Here is a 15,305-nt window from a genome sequence, read left to right as displayed (position 1 = left end):
GATATCCTCTGTCGTACGGCAGGAGTTGAAGGTGCCTAGATGAGTGTTGACTCGAAGCGCGACGTTGAATTTTACCGACTCAGCAGTCACTGAGAAGATCTGGCTTGGCAGTACGCCTGCACACGTGGTCATTCACTGTGACTGGCTGCCAGTATGGTATGTCGACGTCCCTATCGTATTGAATGTCACGACGATGAACACATCCGAGTCAAATCTAGGACTCACGCAAACGACCTAGCCCTCGCTACGGCCGAGAGCAGACCGGACCGTGACACCCCCGTCAGTCGGCGTTATGCCTACGGCGCGTCAGCCTGAGAGCTCTTGCAGTACGGCGTCCACGGAGTGAGATATATGATTGAAGATCAGATGTGAACATGTGAACTGTCATCCGTACAGAAGTCACGATACAAGCTATGAAGATACCCAGTACGATGCTCGGGCTCCAACGCACTCCTTCCGAGCTCACTTGACATTCTAGCCCCCCCAGCCTGTCATCGGCCGGAGTATTGCAGCGCCGTTTCCTCTGGATGGCAAGGTAAGCCGCCCCTTCCACCGCTCACTAAACGTGCAACTCACCGTCGAAATGTAACGTACGACAGAACTCCGGAGATTGCAGGTAGCGATGGATCCTCTCGCCCTGCCAATTGGGGATCGGCTGCAGCGTGCGGTCACCGCCATCGCCCTCGACCCGCCCCCAGGTGGAAAACGAAGGCACACTTGGTATCCGCGGATTATCAGTGCCCTCGATATGCTGGAAATAGAACCGGAGCGAGGGTACCGAAGAAATGTGGACGCTCTGCAATCGCTGCAGCAAGGCTAGCCATGTTTCGCGCGATGGTTCTCCTTCGTTTGGATGGGTCACATGAACCCGTATGCAAAGGATTTGCGAGGACGATAGTAGCGAAGAGGAGATAGTCTGCTATATCGCCAAGCATGTATGAGTATCGAAGACGCGAATTAGAGACAGCAAATGTGTCGCATACCATCCACCGGCTCGCTGAATATGACTGCCATTGGGTCGTCAAGATAAAGTACCTTGTTTTTGATACTTCTGCTGAGATTTTCCTTGCCAATATCGTGCAGGCTCCGGTGTAGCATTCAATCCGAGTCGAGTTCAAGCTCAACTCCAGGACGGCGGCGGTGCGAACAAAATCATCAAGAATGTCGATAGCACTGAAGTCCTGCGACTCGGTGTGTACTAGACGCAGGTAATCGCTATGGATGCCCAGGCTTGGGATGAGATGTAGGTAGGTCGGCTCAACCGATAAGTAATTCAAGTGTCGTTGCTCCACGGGATGGCCAGGGCGCTGTAGGCGGTTTTCGCCATTGTGTTTGCTATTGAGAATCGTCAACCTGCGTAGGTTGGGGAACAGGATAAGGCAGGAATATACGGCACTCCGGTCGAGATCCAGGACTTCTAGCTGTGGATGGGCCCCGGCGAGTTTGGGGAGAAGCTGCAGTTCAGATAGTACAATGAATTGGAAGTTACGGAGTCTGAGCCGCTTGACGTTGCCAAGCACAGCGGCTTTAGCTATGTATCGCAGAGTACGATTGGAGGAAAACATGGTGGATGACAGACATGCCTTCTCCAGCCTGCTGACCATTTTGCATAGGACAGCAAGTGTTGTTGGCCCGACAGCGAGCAGGCGGATGTCCGAGAGATTCGGCAATGCAGCCAGATGCTCCCCGATCCGTGCATCGCAGTCGATCATCGCCTCAGACCAGTGGAGCCCCAGAGCCTTCAACTCCCGCGTGTGCTCGAAGATGCCTACCAGCGCATCAATGGCTGGACATTCCCAGCGGGCGTTTTCCGTCGGGCCGTAGATAGTCAATTCTCGAGGCCAGATCAGGCGATTGTCGACGTTACGGATGGGGTGGTCGTGCATCTTGACTAGCTGTTCCTCGCTACGAATAGTAATTGACGCGAACACATACTGCCGCGTAATTGCATGCAGATCGCGAGACACTATTGAGAGAGGGATGCATTGTGCGACGAAAAGCATTTCGGCGATGATACGGAGGATGTCGTCGTTAAGAGTCGACAAAGTCATGACGAAGGCGAGCTGAGAGCTAGTATAGTGAGTGTTGCATCACGTAGTCAAGAGGGCAAAGACACACCGCTGGCCACTCGGAGCAGAGTAAGTAATATCCCCACGACACGTGTAAGTGAGCACGTTCATTACGTCCCGCTATGACCCGCATCCATCCCCGGCGTCAGAGCATCCATCCTCGGCGTCAGCGTAAGTAGTCGGACGTTATGGCTGCTCGGCGCGTCCTGGCCATGTAAATTCAGACTCTGGTACCGAGCAACGCAGCCCATGACGCTAACCAGGATGCTTGAATGCCCCGACGTCGTGAGATCGCGCTTGCGAAAGTCGAGATGTTCTACGACGCCTTGTGACCTTGGCTGCGACCTGAGGCACTTCCGCCGAACCGAGGGCGAGCGAATCGCACGCGGCGTGTTTCTCACCGAGGCTGAGACCTGAGGGGAGCGCCGGGGAAGGTAGTTGCGTCAGTGTGAGCAGAGCTCCCTGGTTACAACCGTAAACGGGTCCGCTTTGTGGCGCACGTGTACTATAAGCCTGCCACAAATGCATCCAGAATGTCATCTAAGATTCATACATCAGCCGTGCGTCGCTGCGCTGTGTTCAGGATAAGGTACTTGCCGTAAGACTAGTTTGACGAGGTGTCTGCGGTGCACTTGAGGCCTGAACTGCCAACGTCGACAATCCTGCACCTGTCTGTGCGCACAGTGTAGATGTACAACGGACGTTGTACGGACGCGAGCAACGGCAACATTCCTCTCGACCGCGGGGAAAGGTGCCTCCGTTGCCCATATGTATCAACGACGGACGTGCACCTGCGGGGCGTAGGACAGTTCGAAACGTGCGGAACTGAGTGTTAGGAAGAGGGCGCTACGCACACACTGACCAGGCCCATCGACACCCCGGGGCCCCTCAGACTCTCGAGCCTCTCGAACAGGAAGAGAGTTCCCCGCGAGGCACAAACCCTGCACAAGGCTTTCACGCCAGGGCAGGGTACCGCTCCCTGAGATACACAGTCTGTCCGGATTCTGGAGGACCAACCAGAGCCCACTATCGCGTCTGTCTCGCACCTGCGCGTAGGACTTTACCCTGAGACGGCAGCCCGAGACACTGCGTAGCCCAGGGCGCAGAAGTTTGACACAATGAGTCCAAATCTTCACTGCGACATCGACTGATGGGTCCTTTTCAAGTTCGAGCGCTGTATTCTGTGATGACGAAAGTGGTGAGTGTGATTTCAAATTGGAGATCGAAGGCGAACTGTGGTTTGTATTGAAAGCCTCCAGACGTTATCATGTTACAAGAAGATACCTAGTGCAGTGCTCCGGCTCCGTCATACCCTCCGAGCTCACTTGACATTCTAGCACTGCCTTCTTTCGCATTCACCGGCCGGTGTATTGCAGGGCGGCTTCCTCTAGTTGCCAGGATCAGCCGCTGTTTCCATCGCTCGCTGAACATGCAACCTCACCGTCAAATCGTAACGTGCGACAGAACTGAGGAGACTGGAGGTAGCGATGGATCCTCTCGCCCTGCCAACTGGGGATCGGCTGCAGCGTGCGACGGCCACCATCACCCTCGACCCGCCCCCAGGTGATCTTCGAGGTATTGTCTGTGTTCCACTCGCTAAGGACCTGGCAGTAGAACCGGAGTGAGGGTACCGAAGAAATGTGAACGTGCTCCAGTCGCTGCAGTAAGCCTAGCCATCTTTCGTGCGATGGCCCCGTATGCCTTGGGTGGGCCACATGAAGCCGTATGCTCAGGAGTTGTGAGGACGAAAGCGAAAACACAATATCCTCCTGTGTTGACGACCACATATAAGTATCGAAGACGCGAATCACGGCGAGGACATGTGTCACATACCATCCATCGGACTGTATGTGGGTCATCGGTTTTGATCGTCCAGATAAGGTACCTCATTCTTGACCATTTTGCTGAGATCGCCTGTGCCAGTGCCAAGCAGAACTCGGTGTGGCGTTCAACCTGGTACAAGCTCAACTCCAACACGGCGGCGGCGGAAACAAGTTCATGATCTACTCCTGAAGGATCGAAGTCCAGCCACTCCGTGTATAGACGCAGGTAATCGCTGCGAATACCGAGGGTTGAGATGAGATGAAGGTCACTTGGCTGAAACGATAAGTAGTCCAAGCGTCGTGGCTCCACGTCGTTGCCAGGGTCCTGTATGCCGTAAATGCCATCGGCAATCGTCAACCTGCGTATGTTGGGGAACAGGATTAGACAAGGATATACAACACAACGGTGGTCGAGATCCAAGACTTCTAGCTGCGGATGGGCTCCGGTAAGTTTGGAGAGAAGCTGCCATTCAGATATTGCATTGAATTCGAAATGGCGGAGTGTGAGCCGCTTGACGTTGCCCAACACAGGCCCTTCAGCTATGCGCAGTAGAGAACGGCGGATGGGTGGCGTGGTGAATGATAGACATGCTTTCTCTGGCCTACTGACCATCTTGTGTAGAGCGTCGAGCGTTTGTGCCCCGATGTTGAAAAGGTGTATGGCTGAGAGATGCGGCAGTGCAGCCAAATGCTCCCCGAGCCGTGCATTGCAGTCAATCAGACTCTCACAATCGTGCACCTCCAGAAACCTCAACTCCTGGGCATGCTCGAAGATGCCTACCAGCGCATCAATGACTGGAGCCGCGGGGGGCATTTCCGTCGGGCCGTAGATAGTCAATTCCCGAGGCCAGAGCAGGCGATTATCGATGTTACGGATGAGGTGGTCATGGATCTTGACTAGCTGTTCCTCGCTACGAACAGTGATGGACGCGAACACATACTGCCGTGCGATTGCATGTAGATCGCGAGACACCGACGAGAGAGGGATGCATTGCGTGGCGGAAAGCATTTCGGCGATGATACGGAGGACGTCTTCGTTAAGAGTCGACAAACTCATGATGGTGGCGAGCTGAGAGCTGTTAATAGTGAGCGTTGCGAGTCGCGTAGTCGAGAGGGCAAGGACTCACCGATGTGTGCTCGGAGCAGAGTAGACGATGGATGTGCGAGTGTGGCTGCCTCCGGCCGAGAAGCGCGCAATTCAATCACGACACGTGCTCATACGTCTTTCACCGTACGGCGCAAAAGGGCGCAGACTAGACAGAAAGCTTTGGCAACAACGTCTCGGATGTTGCCACTCCATTGTGCCGTGTAGGCAGAACCATCAATCAACGATGCCCCGTAGAATCATAGATTTCACTCTGGGAACATGTGATGCTCAGAACGCCTGCCTATGCAAATCGTCGAGCATCAACGAGTCGATCCTCCACATTCATTCATATGTACATCGCCACCAGGTCACCGGGCAAGCGTGCGGTTTACCCGTTCGAGGGTCTTCATGTCCGACCATCACCTGAGGCCCGCCATCGATGGCACAGAGTGACGGTGCCGGCCGCCTTCGACCCGGGACGTTCCCATCGACATGAATCTGGGAGCCCTGTCAAGCACTCGGTCACGCCGCCCACATTCCAGTCATGAGTGCACGCGCGCGCCCTGGCACGGCTCTAGCATTTAGACTTGGCCCGGGTCGAAGCAGGAAGGGTGGGGCGGCGTTCGGAGCTTGAACGAGCTTGTTTTGAGGCGCTTCTCCCATTCAGTCGGTATGAACGCACGGCCTGCGTTCGCCCACGACGACCTTCGTGTCAACGGCAGCGCTCTGCCAGCCTGAGCTGCCTGTGATCCATGTGTGTGATCCCGGGGATCCCGCTTCAAGTTCGAGGTCGGATCCGCTATTGGTGCCAGTGTCTCGGCGCGGGACATGTAGTGACTGCGCTGCGGGTGGGACTCAGACTCGGAGGTACTTGAAGTTGCATTGACGATGGATGAAAAGAAGGCTTGCCTGTTTACGTTCACTGCGTCGAGGTGAATCATCGTGCCCCACTGCAGACCCCTCGAATCGTCAGAACTGATCACGTCCGTGGAGAGATGTCGTACCTTACCCGGGGTTGGAGGTCCTTCCGCTGGAGCAAGCCTCCGAACCACGAGTCTATCCCCGGCGGCTCCATGCAGACCTAGGCAACGCCCTTCGTTTTGGCTTCGCGCACAAAGAGCGGCCGCGAGACTTCACAGTACGTTTCTGCGTGCCAGACCCCGTTCGAACGCCCTGTCAGAAGCTGTCTTCACTCGAACGACGAACGACGGCTTGGCAGGAGCAAATCATATCGCCATTCCCAAACGCGTCTGTACCTACACAGTCCGGATGCATGTTGGACGGACACTGTACGGACGCGAACGATGGCAACGACACCTTTGACCTCGGGGACAAAGTGCCTCCGTGGTCCATTTGCATCACAGCAACGTCGGACGTGCACCGGCGGGGCGCAGGAGAGTGCAAAACGTGCGGAACCAAGTACTGGGAAGAGGGCTCCAGAGAACTGGCGGGGGCAGTTCCCCGCGACGCATACACCGTGCACAACGCATACACGCAGCTGCGGGGGTGCCGTTCCCTGAGATACCTACACGCTCCGTCTGGATTCTGGAGATGTGAAGGACTCGCCCAGGTTTTCCGTCGCGTCCAGTGCGTCTCGCACGTGCGCGTATAACTTTCACCCCGAAAGACGGCTGCCCGAGACGCTGTGAGCACCGCCCGTAGTCCAGGGCATGCAACGACGAGCTCGAAGTTCAATACAGCGAGTTCAAACGTTCGCTGCGACGTCGGCAGGTGAGCCTTCGCAAGTTCGTGCGCTGTAACCTGTGATGGCGAAAGCGCTGCTGTGAGAAAGTCGAAAATGAGCATTGATTCAAGATGCGACGACAAAACTGACCAGTCGACGTTTCCTGACTGAGAAGGCTGGCTATGCTTGCACATGTTGTAATTGCTCGACGACTGGCTAGCTCGGTATGTCGGTGTGTTTATCGTGCTTGATGTCGAGCTACTGGACATCTCCGAGTCATGTCTGGGACTCGCGCAGACGGGTTGACCCTCAGGCTCTCCGCCAGCAAGACACCGAGAACAGATGGCAAGCAACCAGACGCGGGCGTTGGGCGGCATCATACCCGTCGTCAGACGAGTCAGCTCGAGAGCCTTCGAACTGTCGATGGCATACACGGTGAGTGTGATATGACATTCGAGATCGACTCGGACGACGAACTGAGATTTGTATTGAAGGCCTTCAGGCATCATCATGTTACAAGCCGCGAAGATACCCAGTGCAATGCTCGGGCTCCGTTACACAGCTTCCAAGCTCCCTTGGCAATCTAGAACTGCCTTCAAGGTCCCTCGCATTCACCGGCCGGTGTAATTCAGCGCTGCTACCTCTGTATGCCAAGGTAAGCCGCCTTTTCCACCGCTCCCTGAACGTGCAACTCACCGTCGAATCGTAATGTACGACAGAACTCCGAAGACTGCAGATAGCGGTGGATCCTCTCGCCCTGCCAATTGGGGATCGGCTGCACCGTGCGACGGCCTTCATCGCCCTCAACCCGTCCCCAGGTTATCACAGAGGGATCGTCTATGCCCCCTTCGCCACGTCCTTGAAAGTAGAACCGAAGCGAGGGTATTGCGGATATGTGAGCGCCTTCCAGCAGCTGCAGGAAGCGGTGCGCGTCCCCTCGCTCCCATGTAACCTGATCTCTGTGAACCAGATGGACCCGTATGCAAATGAGCTGCGAAGACGACAGCAAAGGGGTAATGTTGTCCTATGTTGGCAAATGTAAATATATATCGAGGAAATCATGTGGAGGCAGGAAAAAGGCATCACGTACAATCCACTGGGTCACCACTAAGGGCAGGTCTTGACACGGGGAATTGATCGTCAACACAAGGTACCGTACTCTTGACGAGTTGGTTGAAACCATCCGCGCCAATGCCACGCAGCGCTCGTCACATCCGGACTGCTGCAAGTGCAACCGCAGGACGGCAGCGGCAGAAACAAGTTCGGTATTATCTACCTCCGGGGAATCGAAACGGATATTTATATGTAGTGAATCACTTCGGATGCCTAGGGTCGAGATGATAGGTAGATCCTTTGTCGCAACGTCTAAGTAGTCCAAGTGTCGCTTCATGCGATGGCCAGCGACTGGTAGGTTGTGTTCCCAGAGGGCACTAGTACTGCCGCACAGTGTCAACTTCCGTACGTTGGGAAACAGAATGAGACTGGGGTACACGGCGCTAGCGTGAATGCACAGAATCTCTATCTGTGGATAGGCCCCGGCAAAGCTGGAAAGATGCTGCGGTTGAGATGCTGCAAGAAAGAAATCGAGTGTGAGCTCCTTGACGTTGTCCAGCGCGGGTAACCGAGCAATGTCTGTTGGAGCTTGATGGTGTAGAGCTGCCGACAGCATAGCTCGCTCCGGTCTGCTGACCATTTTGCGTAGGACGTCAAGCGTTTTGGTCCCGATACTGATCAGGCGGATGTCCGAGAGATTTGGCAGTGCGGCCAAATGCTCCCCGACCCGTGCATCGCGGTGAATCAACTCCTCACAATTGCGGACCGCCAAAACCTTCAGCTCCCGGGCGTGCTCGAGGATGCCTACCAGCGCATCGATAGCTGCATCCGCGGGCCGCCTCATTGTCATCGAGTAATGGATACTCAACTCCCGAGGCCAGATCAGGCGATTGTCGATGTTACGGATGAGGTGGTCGTGCATCGGGACGAGCTGTTCCATGCGCGAAACAGTGATGGATGCGAACACATACTGCCGTGAAATTGCATGTAGATCGCGAGATACCGACGAGAGAGAGATGCATTCCGCGGCGGAAAGCATTTCGGCGATGGTACGGAGGATATCGTCGTTCAGAGCTAACAAACTCATGATGGTGGCGAGATGAAGGCTGATACTATAGTGAGCATTGTATGTCGCGTAGTCGAGAGGGCAAGAACTCACCAATGGGTGCCCGGAGCAGATCTAGTCATAAAAGAAGGGGACAGCGGGGTCGATGTGGCGTGAAAAAAGCACATGGCAGCCACCTTCGTGCGCCACCCAGTCCGTCCTGCCTTGACGGCGCGGGCGCCTACGGGATGCCCGCCCGAGGCATCCCCGAGGCTGTATTACCTCGCTACATTCGCGCAAAATGGGCGTGTCAGCGACAACGGATTACCCTTGTCTGACAACGGTTGACGAGGTCGCACAGTGTGTGACCTGAGCTGTCATTAGCGTAGCCTGAGTCTGGATCATGTATGTCCCGCTATGACCTGCTATGACCCGCATCCATCCTCGGCGTCAGCGTAGTCGGACGTTATGCCCACTCAGCGCGTCCTGACCACATAGACCTGATATAGACTTAGGCTCTGGTACCGGGCAACACGGATGACGCCAGCGAGGATGCTTAAATGCGCCGACGTCATGAGATCGCGCTTGCGAAAGTTGAGATAAGTTCTACGACGCCTTGTGACCTTGGCTGCGGCCTGAGGCAGTTTAGCCCAACCGAGGGCAAGCGAATCGCAGGCGGCGTATTTCTCACCGAGGCTATGAGGCCTGAGGGAGCGCCGGGGAAGGTGGCTGCGTCAGTGTGAGTGTGAGCAAAGCTCGTTGGTGGCAGTTGCGAACGGACCTGCTATGTGGCGCAGGTGTACTATAAGCCTACCACAAAGGCCTCCAGAACGTCATCTAATAGATTCATACATCAGCCGTGCTTCGCTGCACTGTTGTCAGGATAAGACACTTGCCGTAAGTCTGGATTGACAAGGTGTCTGCATCGAACTTGAGAGCAGACGAGAAGACACTACTAGTAGTACTGCGGCAACGCCCTAGTGCAGCTCTCGCGCGAGGAGGTCCTTTGCTAAGGCTTTAGTAAGTAGGAGGAGGCAGACGAGAAGACACTACTAGTAGTACTGCGGCAACGCCCTAGTGCAGCTCTCGCGCGAGGAGGTCCTTTGCTAAGGCTTTAGTAAGTAGGAGGAGGATGACGTATGTACTTAGGTCGGGAGATTTACCGTCGCTTGGCGGAGGCGCTAAGCGGCTTGCCTCGTATGGCAAGTCCGTCCGATCAGTGTTCCGATCAATCTCAGATTCGGCACGCCACCGGCAAGCTGTGGCGGGTGGCTGAGGTGGCTGGTGTCGTGGCGAGTGGCGGCTGTGGCTGGGGTTTCCTAATCGGGAAGGGCGAGGGCGTGACGTGTCGGGCGCGGAATATACATCGCGTAGAGCGGGCCTGCGGCGCCGTGAGTGCGAAGAACGCCGCAGGCGCCGGCTGTTGGGCCTAGCGCATTCCCAGGCCACTCAGGGCCTGTGGTGGCAGGTGGCTGGGGTTGCCTAATCGGGCGGGGGCACACGGGGCACGTCGGTGGCGGGGATACATCGCTCGGGAGTCGCTCGGGAGCGCGCCTGCGGCGCCGTAAGACGATACAAAGCGCGCGTTAATGGCTGCTGATGGGCGTGTCCCCGAGGTACTCTAGACCCGCGAGTAACCAATAGAAGCGACCGCGTACACGCGTCGCCTGTGACTAATGACGATTACACGGGCGCTACACCCCGCCAGCATTGCCTAATGAGGATGACACGGGTGCAACACGTCGGTAGGCATGTCGGTGCACATCGCGTTGAGCGCGCCTGCGGCGCCGTCGGTGCGTGGGAACGTCGCGCCAATAGAACGGTGTGTGTGATACACCGCCTGGCCGTTCTAGGCCCACGATTGGCCCGTAGAAGCGGCCGTGTACGCGGTGAATGTGATGGGCAGCACCTGCCCGATCATTAAGTGCATTAAGTGCATAAAGTAGGGCACCCACTTTATTTTACTCGGCCCGAGTAAATCTCGTAAATTTCCTGGTCCGTGCGTGGGTACCCAGTAAATCTGAGGGCACGCGCGCGGCCTGGGCGAGCTCGCGAAGCGACATTTGATCGCCGGTGATGTACACGCGCCTTGGCGCTTCCACACCCAGCCGCATCTTGCCCGTTTGGGTCACTTTTTTGCGGCCTGCGGCGCGAGGAAAGTGGACGCCTTGGACAGGGCGTGCATTGCTCTGTCTGCGTCTCCGTGCGCTGCGAACCTCGAGCATGGTAGGCACCAAGTTTTATTGAAACTAACTCAAATTTTACTCTTCCGAGCTCGACGGACTGAGTTACCAAGTCCGGGTGCACTCAAGAGACTTATCCTTGCATGACAGAACGCGTACATCGCGCCGTGCAGGAGCACAACGCGTCGCGTTCGGTGCGCGAAGGGTGAGCGGGACGGGATCTGGGATCGCTGACTCAGCGTCGGGCAGCCGAGATTGCACGATCCCAATTTACGGGGATTTACCGGCACGTGTAAAGTTCGGCAATAAAAAGAACTTACCCTGATCGGGGAGGCGGACGGGATCTTGCCGGGCAGCGTCGCGAATCTGATCGCGCAGGCTCCACAACGTCACGAGAAGATTTCAAGGGACGGGGGCAGCCTCGCGGCCGCACAGCGGCTATTCTTGCACCCTCCTTCCTGGCGTCACCTCCCCCTCGCACCGGCCATACGCGACCCGGTCAGCTGCGCCTCCTCTGCGCACGGACCTTGCGCACTTACGTTGATGCAGGACGGGACTAGTCCGTAAGCAGCCTGTAGTGCGGGGAGAGTCCGTTCACTCACTATCTGTGCTATTAACTGACGCGAGAGCGTCCGAGTCCGCGTTCGAACGCTCTCACCGCCGGCGGTCAACGCGTCATCGTTGAATAGGAAGAGGAGAAGCCATGATAGTATACACGCGTGTGTGCCCCCTCCAGCGCCCGCGTCGCCAGCTTCTCGAGGACGTCATTTTAATCTCGCGTACGACGGACTTGAGTGCCGACGGGCAATTTCCGACCTGAGAACGCGAGGACACACGCCGGTGAGCAGAGATGCCCGGCCTGTCTCGACGCTGCAGGCCACGAATAGCCATCCGGCGTCCTGCTGACAGCGCACGCATGGCGGCTTGCCTTCTGCCTTCTACGTCCGTGCGCATGGTAAGTGCGGTACGCGCGAACGGCACTTCGCTCGGCAGAAACAGCCACTTCGAATGCCCACTTGAACGTTCTGACGTACCTATCGCCCACACGCAAGGCCGCTTGGCGTCGCAAAGTAGCGAATCGACTGCCCGCCAGAGCGCACTAGCAGACCCGTCTACGAACGAGGCGACGTGTATACGCAGGGCGGGCATAGCCTATAGGTACAATCATGACCTAGCGCATACCAAAGGGACTAGCGCACTGTGCAGCTGGCCGCGAGACAAGGCAGGCGATCGCGCAATCTCGGACGTCCCGATCCCAGGTCCTCCCCGTCCATTCGGGGAGTGAGAAAACAGCTTGAGGAGAATTTGAACTGGCGTAGCACGGTGTCCGTGTTCCCGTTATGAGATCTGATCGCGCGCTCGTCCGTGGGTCGCTGCCCCGACTCGTACGGTGGTTGGCCTCCGACGGCGCGCTGCCAAGACGAAGTGTGCAGGTGGAGATAAGGGTCGGCGGGGAACGAGGACGCCAATGTGGACGACAGGTCGTGCGAGCAGGCAGGGACGACCGCAACAGACCACAGACCGGGAGCAGGCATGCCCCCGCTGGCAACAACGTTCGTCGCATTGACAGGGCCACACACCCATGCATTCGCCAAGATGCCCCGATCGGCGAGCTGAAAATAATGAACAGTCCGGACTCCGAGGGACGACCGCATCAGAACGGCCACGTCCATCTTCCAAGTTCCGCGGAAAGAGCTCTCACCGAGATATCTGTCAGACCCTCCACCCGCACTTGATCAGCCACACGGCGCCAGTGCGCGATTTTGGCCGACGCACCGTATTGGCCGGGGCTACCCAGTCCAACGCGCCTCTGCGAACACGCTCTCGTCAGCGCGTCTCCGTCTGAGACTTCCCGCTCTCGTCAGCGCATCCCTTCGAAGTCCAGACGGTGAGGCCGGCTTTCCCGGATCTCCCGCTCTAACGCCCGGACGCGCGCGAGCGCGATTGGCGTGGCCCTACTTAACCCAGTCCTACATAGACGCAGCAGCTGTCGGAGGGCCACAAGGAGCTCCTGATCAGGCCTGAGCGCGTCTGCAGGTTCACGACCAGGTTTGGAGCCTCAGAAAGAGATGATCCAGCATCCTGCGACCAGCAGACAACACCCTACGGGCACGCGGAGCCAGGGCCGAGGCTACAGAAGGGAGAAGGTGCAGAGTTAGGAAATCGTTTTACCCCTTTGGGTAGGACTGGAAGGGCCGAACGCGGAAGGAGCACGTCGGTTGGGCGGACGCTGGCTGGGCTGCTGGCCAGGCCTCGAACGGACGCGACCCCGAGCTGCGTTCGAGGCGGATGCGGTTACGACTGCAGCGAGGCCACCGCCTGCGTATCTCGCAATCGCCATGACGCGCGAGGAAGGACGCGCGATGTGGTGATGATGGGCCGTGCAGCCTGGGATGGCAATGTCGATGTGAGAGTGCGCGTACGTACGCGTGGTACGTTACCGTACGATGCCAGGGCTTCTTCCTATCAGCACGATTTCCAATGACGGTTGCGATTGCGATTAAACGGCAGAGGATGAGTTGCTGCAATGCATGCCGCATGTCGCCCACGTACGTACGTAAGGCGGTTGGTTGACTTCCGGCGGATGCTGAGCGAACCACCACCAGCAGGAATGTTCCCCGAGTGTGAGCGCGAGCACGGGCACGAACAACAGTCCACCAGCCAGATTTGCAACATCGACCGTCGCATCGCGCCAGCCAAGTCCAAGCTACGGCAGTCAAGAGCAGCAACGAAGCACCCGCGCATAGCTCGAGAGGCCTATCACGTCCGTTGTGTCCGTTCGCCACGCGAAACCTGCAGCTGAGAATCGAGGTTGCGGTGCTCACCTGGACGTACGACAGCTCGTGAACTGCATAATCGACCATGCAAGGGATTGCCACCACCTCTCACGACCGCGTGCGTACCTGACCAACCGAACTTCGCAGTGCGTTGGCCCAGCCAGCAGCGAGCGAGCCGATAAGCTTAAGCATGTCCAGTCGAGTACAGCGCAAGGCAGGGTGGAGTGGGACCCCCGCGCCCGGACGAGGAAAGCAGGCGCAACCAGGGAAGCCCAAGGAGTGACCGACCGCAGTCCCGTGCGCGCCGCCGATACGCGGACAGAACCGCGGAACCTCCACTCGCACTTCTCGCGGTATCGCAGCAGCCGCCGGTGTAGTGTGGCAGTCGTCCGGATGCGGCGCCGACGATCACAGTTCCAGGCTAAGTTGCCCAGGGCGCGCCCATCCCCGTTCCGGGTGTCCTGGTTCACCTCGCGTAGGACCGCAGCGCCTGGCCCGGTTACGACTACGGCCACAGGAAAGATAGAGATAAGTGGGGGTGCCTCCGCCCGGTGGACGGACGGTGAAACTGGCAAACGTTCGCGAGCGAGATGGGGCACCGCACGGTCGGGCGCCGTGATTGGCTCGCGCGAGGGAAGTCCGAGGGCGGTGGTACACCGGAGTGGGATGGAGGGTTCCTTCTGCGGGGGCTTCTCCCGATGTTGTTCCTGCATCGGGGTTGGCTTGGTGGGTCCCGTTGTGCCAATCGCGCAGACAAGGGGCAGTGAGTTGCCCCTGCGGCTGGTAAAGCAGAAGACAACGTCGGTTTGCAGCATAGAGATGGCCATAGCATGTAGAATTACCAGGACGAGGGCCGAATAGATTGGCGGGAGTTGGCGTATTGACGGCTTGGCTGCTGCAGTCCTAGATTAGAGAGGCATCCACAGTCCCAGAAGGCGTCGACCGCTATCCAGCTTAGCTCCAAGAGGCACGTCCGTGCACCAGCAAAGATTGTGAGTCTGAATCAGCGAGACCACCTGAGCAATCCTCGTATCATTCAACGAACCCCCATCTCACGTCCTGCGCGCGATGCTTGAGCCCATACCGGACAAGGGAGCCCAAGCCCTCGCAGCGTTCGCCCGTTCAGGCAGGACGGAGGAACGCAGGACGGACCCAATTGGGTGTTAGAGGCCTCGCACGCAGTAGAACGGATTGGTAGGGCGCATTGCGGATTGGCAACGCGTTGAGGACGATAGGACGGAGCTCGACGGCCACCGCGCACTGTCCATACATTCGCGATCGTACGCGGAGGCACGCGGCCGTCAGGCTTGCTGCGACGTGACCGTGGCGGGGCGCCTGGCCACGGGATGCGAGGCAACGCGGCGAAACGCGAACTGAGGTTGAGGACGGGTTTGTCCGCTACAGGCAGCGAGGGCGAGAAGAGTGTGGGGTAGCTTCGCAGACGGAAGGCAAAGAGATGCGAGGTGAGATCTTGAGAGATGAGGCCGTGAGGGGCTGAGAGCGAAGCACGCCATGTCGATCCTATCGCGGGCTGGGTAGCAGCAGACTTGTGTGTTACGGCAGGTCAAAGGGCCTAAACGACGG

The 15,305-nt window shown here is 57.6% G+C and overlaps 6 protein-coding genes across 6 annotated transcripts; 2 read left to right on the top strand and 4 right to left on the bottom strand.

Moving 5' to 3' along the window:
* Nucleotides 1-491: 491 nt before the first annotated feature.
* On the bottom strand, nucleotides 492-2,051 carry B0H18DRAFT_1120122 (uncharacterized protein; the record flags this gene model as incomplete). The annotated part of the gene is made up of 3 exons (XM_048034058.1): nucleotides 492-523; nucleotides 577-919; nucleotides 984-2,051. The coding sequence occupies 3 exons, from the start codon at nucleotides 2,049-2,051 to the stop codon at nucleotides 492-494; spliced, it is 1,443 nt and encodes a 480-aa protein (XP_047892278.1).
* A 479-nt stretch (nucleotides 2,052-2,530) lies between these two features.
* B0H18DRAFT_1013167 (uncharacterized protein) lies at nucleotides 2,531-3,249 on the top strand. Its single transcript, XM_048029088.1, has 3 exons — nucleotides 2,531-2,609; nucleotides 2,667-2,860; nucleotides 2,924-3,249. The coding sequence occupies exons 2-3, from the start codon at nucleotides 2,759-2,761 to the stop codon at nucleotides 3,050-3,052; spliced, it is 231 nt and encodes a 76-aa protein (XP_047892277.1). The 5' UTR covers nucleotides 2,531-2,609; nucleotides 2,667-2,758; the 3' UTR covers nucleotides 3,053-3,249.
* Nucleotides 3,250-3,294: 45 nt separating this feature from the next.
* Nucleotides 3,295-5,208, bottom strand: B0H18DRAFT_1212000 (uncharacterized protein). Its single transcript, XM_048036450.1, has 4 exons — nucleotides 5,020-5,208; nucleotides 3,903-4,968; nucleotides 3,511-3,838; nucleotides 3,295-3,456 (listed from the first exon to the last, which is right to left on the bottom strand). The coding sequence occupies exons 2-4, from the start codon at nucleotides 4,947-4,949 to the stop codon at nucleotides 3,425-3,427; spliced, it is 1,407 nt and encodes a 468-aa protein (XP_047892276.1). The 5' UTR covers nucleotides 4,950-4,968; nucleotides 5,020-5,208; the 3' UTR covers nucleotides 3,295-3,424.
* A 245-nt stretch (nucleotides 5,209-5,453) lies between these two features.
* B0H18DRAFT_1013159 (uncharacterized protein) lies at nucleotides 5,454-6,613 on the top strand. Its single transcript, XM_048029087.1, has 3 exons — nucleotides 5,454-5,911; nucleotides 5,953-5,966; nucleotides 6,001-6,613. Exons 1-3 carry the CDS (start codon nucleotides 5,872-5,874, stop codon nucleotides 6,589-6,591), a joined length of 645 nt encoding a protein of 214 aa, XP_047892275.1. The 5' UTR covers nucleotides 5,454-5,871; the 3' UTR covers nucleotides 6,592-6,613.
* A 661-nt stretch (nucleotides 6,614-7,274) lies between these two features.
* B0H18DRAFT_955630 (uncharacterized protein) lies at nucleotides 7,275-8,949 on the bottom strand (the record flags this gene model as incomplete). The annotated part of the gene is made up of 5 exons (XM_048042370.1): nucleotides 7,275-7,306; nucleotides 7,360-7,687; nucleotides 7,754-8,686; nucleotides 8,720-8,828; nucleotides 8,876-8,949. The coding sequence occupies 5 exons, from the start codon at nucleotides 8,947-8,949 to the stop codon at nucleotides 7,275-7,277; spliced, it is 1,476 nt and encodes a 491-aa protein (XP_047892274.1).
* A 3,915-nt stretch (nucleotides 8,950-12,864) lies between these two features.
* Nucleotides 12,865-14,868, bottom strand: B0H18DRAFT_444719 (uncharacterized protein). Its single transcript, XM_048038130.1, has 2 exons — nucleotides 13,821-14,868; nucleotides 12,865-13,764 (listed from the first exon to the last, which is right to left on the bottom strand). The coding sequence occupies exons 1-2, from the start codon at nucleotides 14,546-14,548 to the stop codon at nucleotides 13,113-13,115; spliced, it is 1,380 nt and encodes a 459-aa protein (XP_047892273.1). The 5' UTR covers nucleotides 14,549-14,868; the 3' UTR covers nucleotides 12,865-13,112.
* Between the last annotated feature and the right edge of the window lie 437 nt (nucleotides 14,869-15,305).

This window comes from Fomitopsis serialis (assembly GCF_022376445.1).
Source record: "Fomitopsis serialis strain Sig1Antser10 chromosome Unknown B0H18scaffold_43, whole genome shotgun sequence".
NCBI classification, from domain to species: Eukaryota; Fungi; Basidiomycota; class Agaricomycetes; order Polyporales; family Fomitopsidaceae; genus Fomitopsis; species Fomitopsis serialis.
Note: the sequence above shows the minus strand (reverse complement) of the source record. Positions and strands in the feature narration are given on the sequence as shown.

Bases quoted from the DNA above. Each gene is read 5' to 3' on its own strand.
- B0H18DRAFT_1013167 (XM_048029088.1), top strand. From the start codon at position 2,759: ATGTACAACGGACGTTGTACGGACGCGAGCAACGGCAACATTCCTCTC. The intron at 2,861-2,923 runs CTGCGGGGCGTA...GGCGCTACGCAC, and splicing joins TATCAACGACGGACGTGCAC to ACACTGACCAGGCCCATCGA.
- B0H18DRAFT_1212000 (XM_048036450.1), bottom strand. From the start codon at position 4,949: ATGAGTTTGTCGACTCTTAACGAAGACGTCCTCCGTATCATCGCCGAA. The intron at 3,839-3,902 runs GTATGTGACACA...TCGTCAACACAG, and splicing joins CACATACAGTCCGATGGATG to GAGGATATTGTGTTTTCGCT. The intron at 3,457-3,510 runs GTGAGGTTGCAT...CCTGGCAACTAG, and splicing joins TCGCACGTTACGATTTGACG to AGGAAGCCGCCCTGCAATAC.
- B0H18DRAFT_1013159 (XM_048029087.1), top strand. From the start codon at position 5,872: ATGAAAAGAAGGCTTGCCTGTTTACGTTCACTGCGTCGAG.
- B0H18DRAFT_444719 (XM_048038130.1), bottom strand. From the start codon at position 14,548: ATGGCCATCTCTATGCTGCAAACCGACGTTGTCTTCTGCTTTACCAGC. The intron at 13,765-13,820 runs GCAATCCCTTGC...CGTCCAGGTGAG, and splicing joins CGCGGTCGTGAGAGGTGGTG to CACCGCAACCTCGATTCTCA.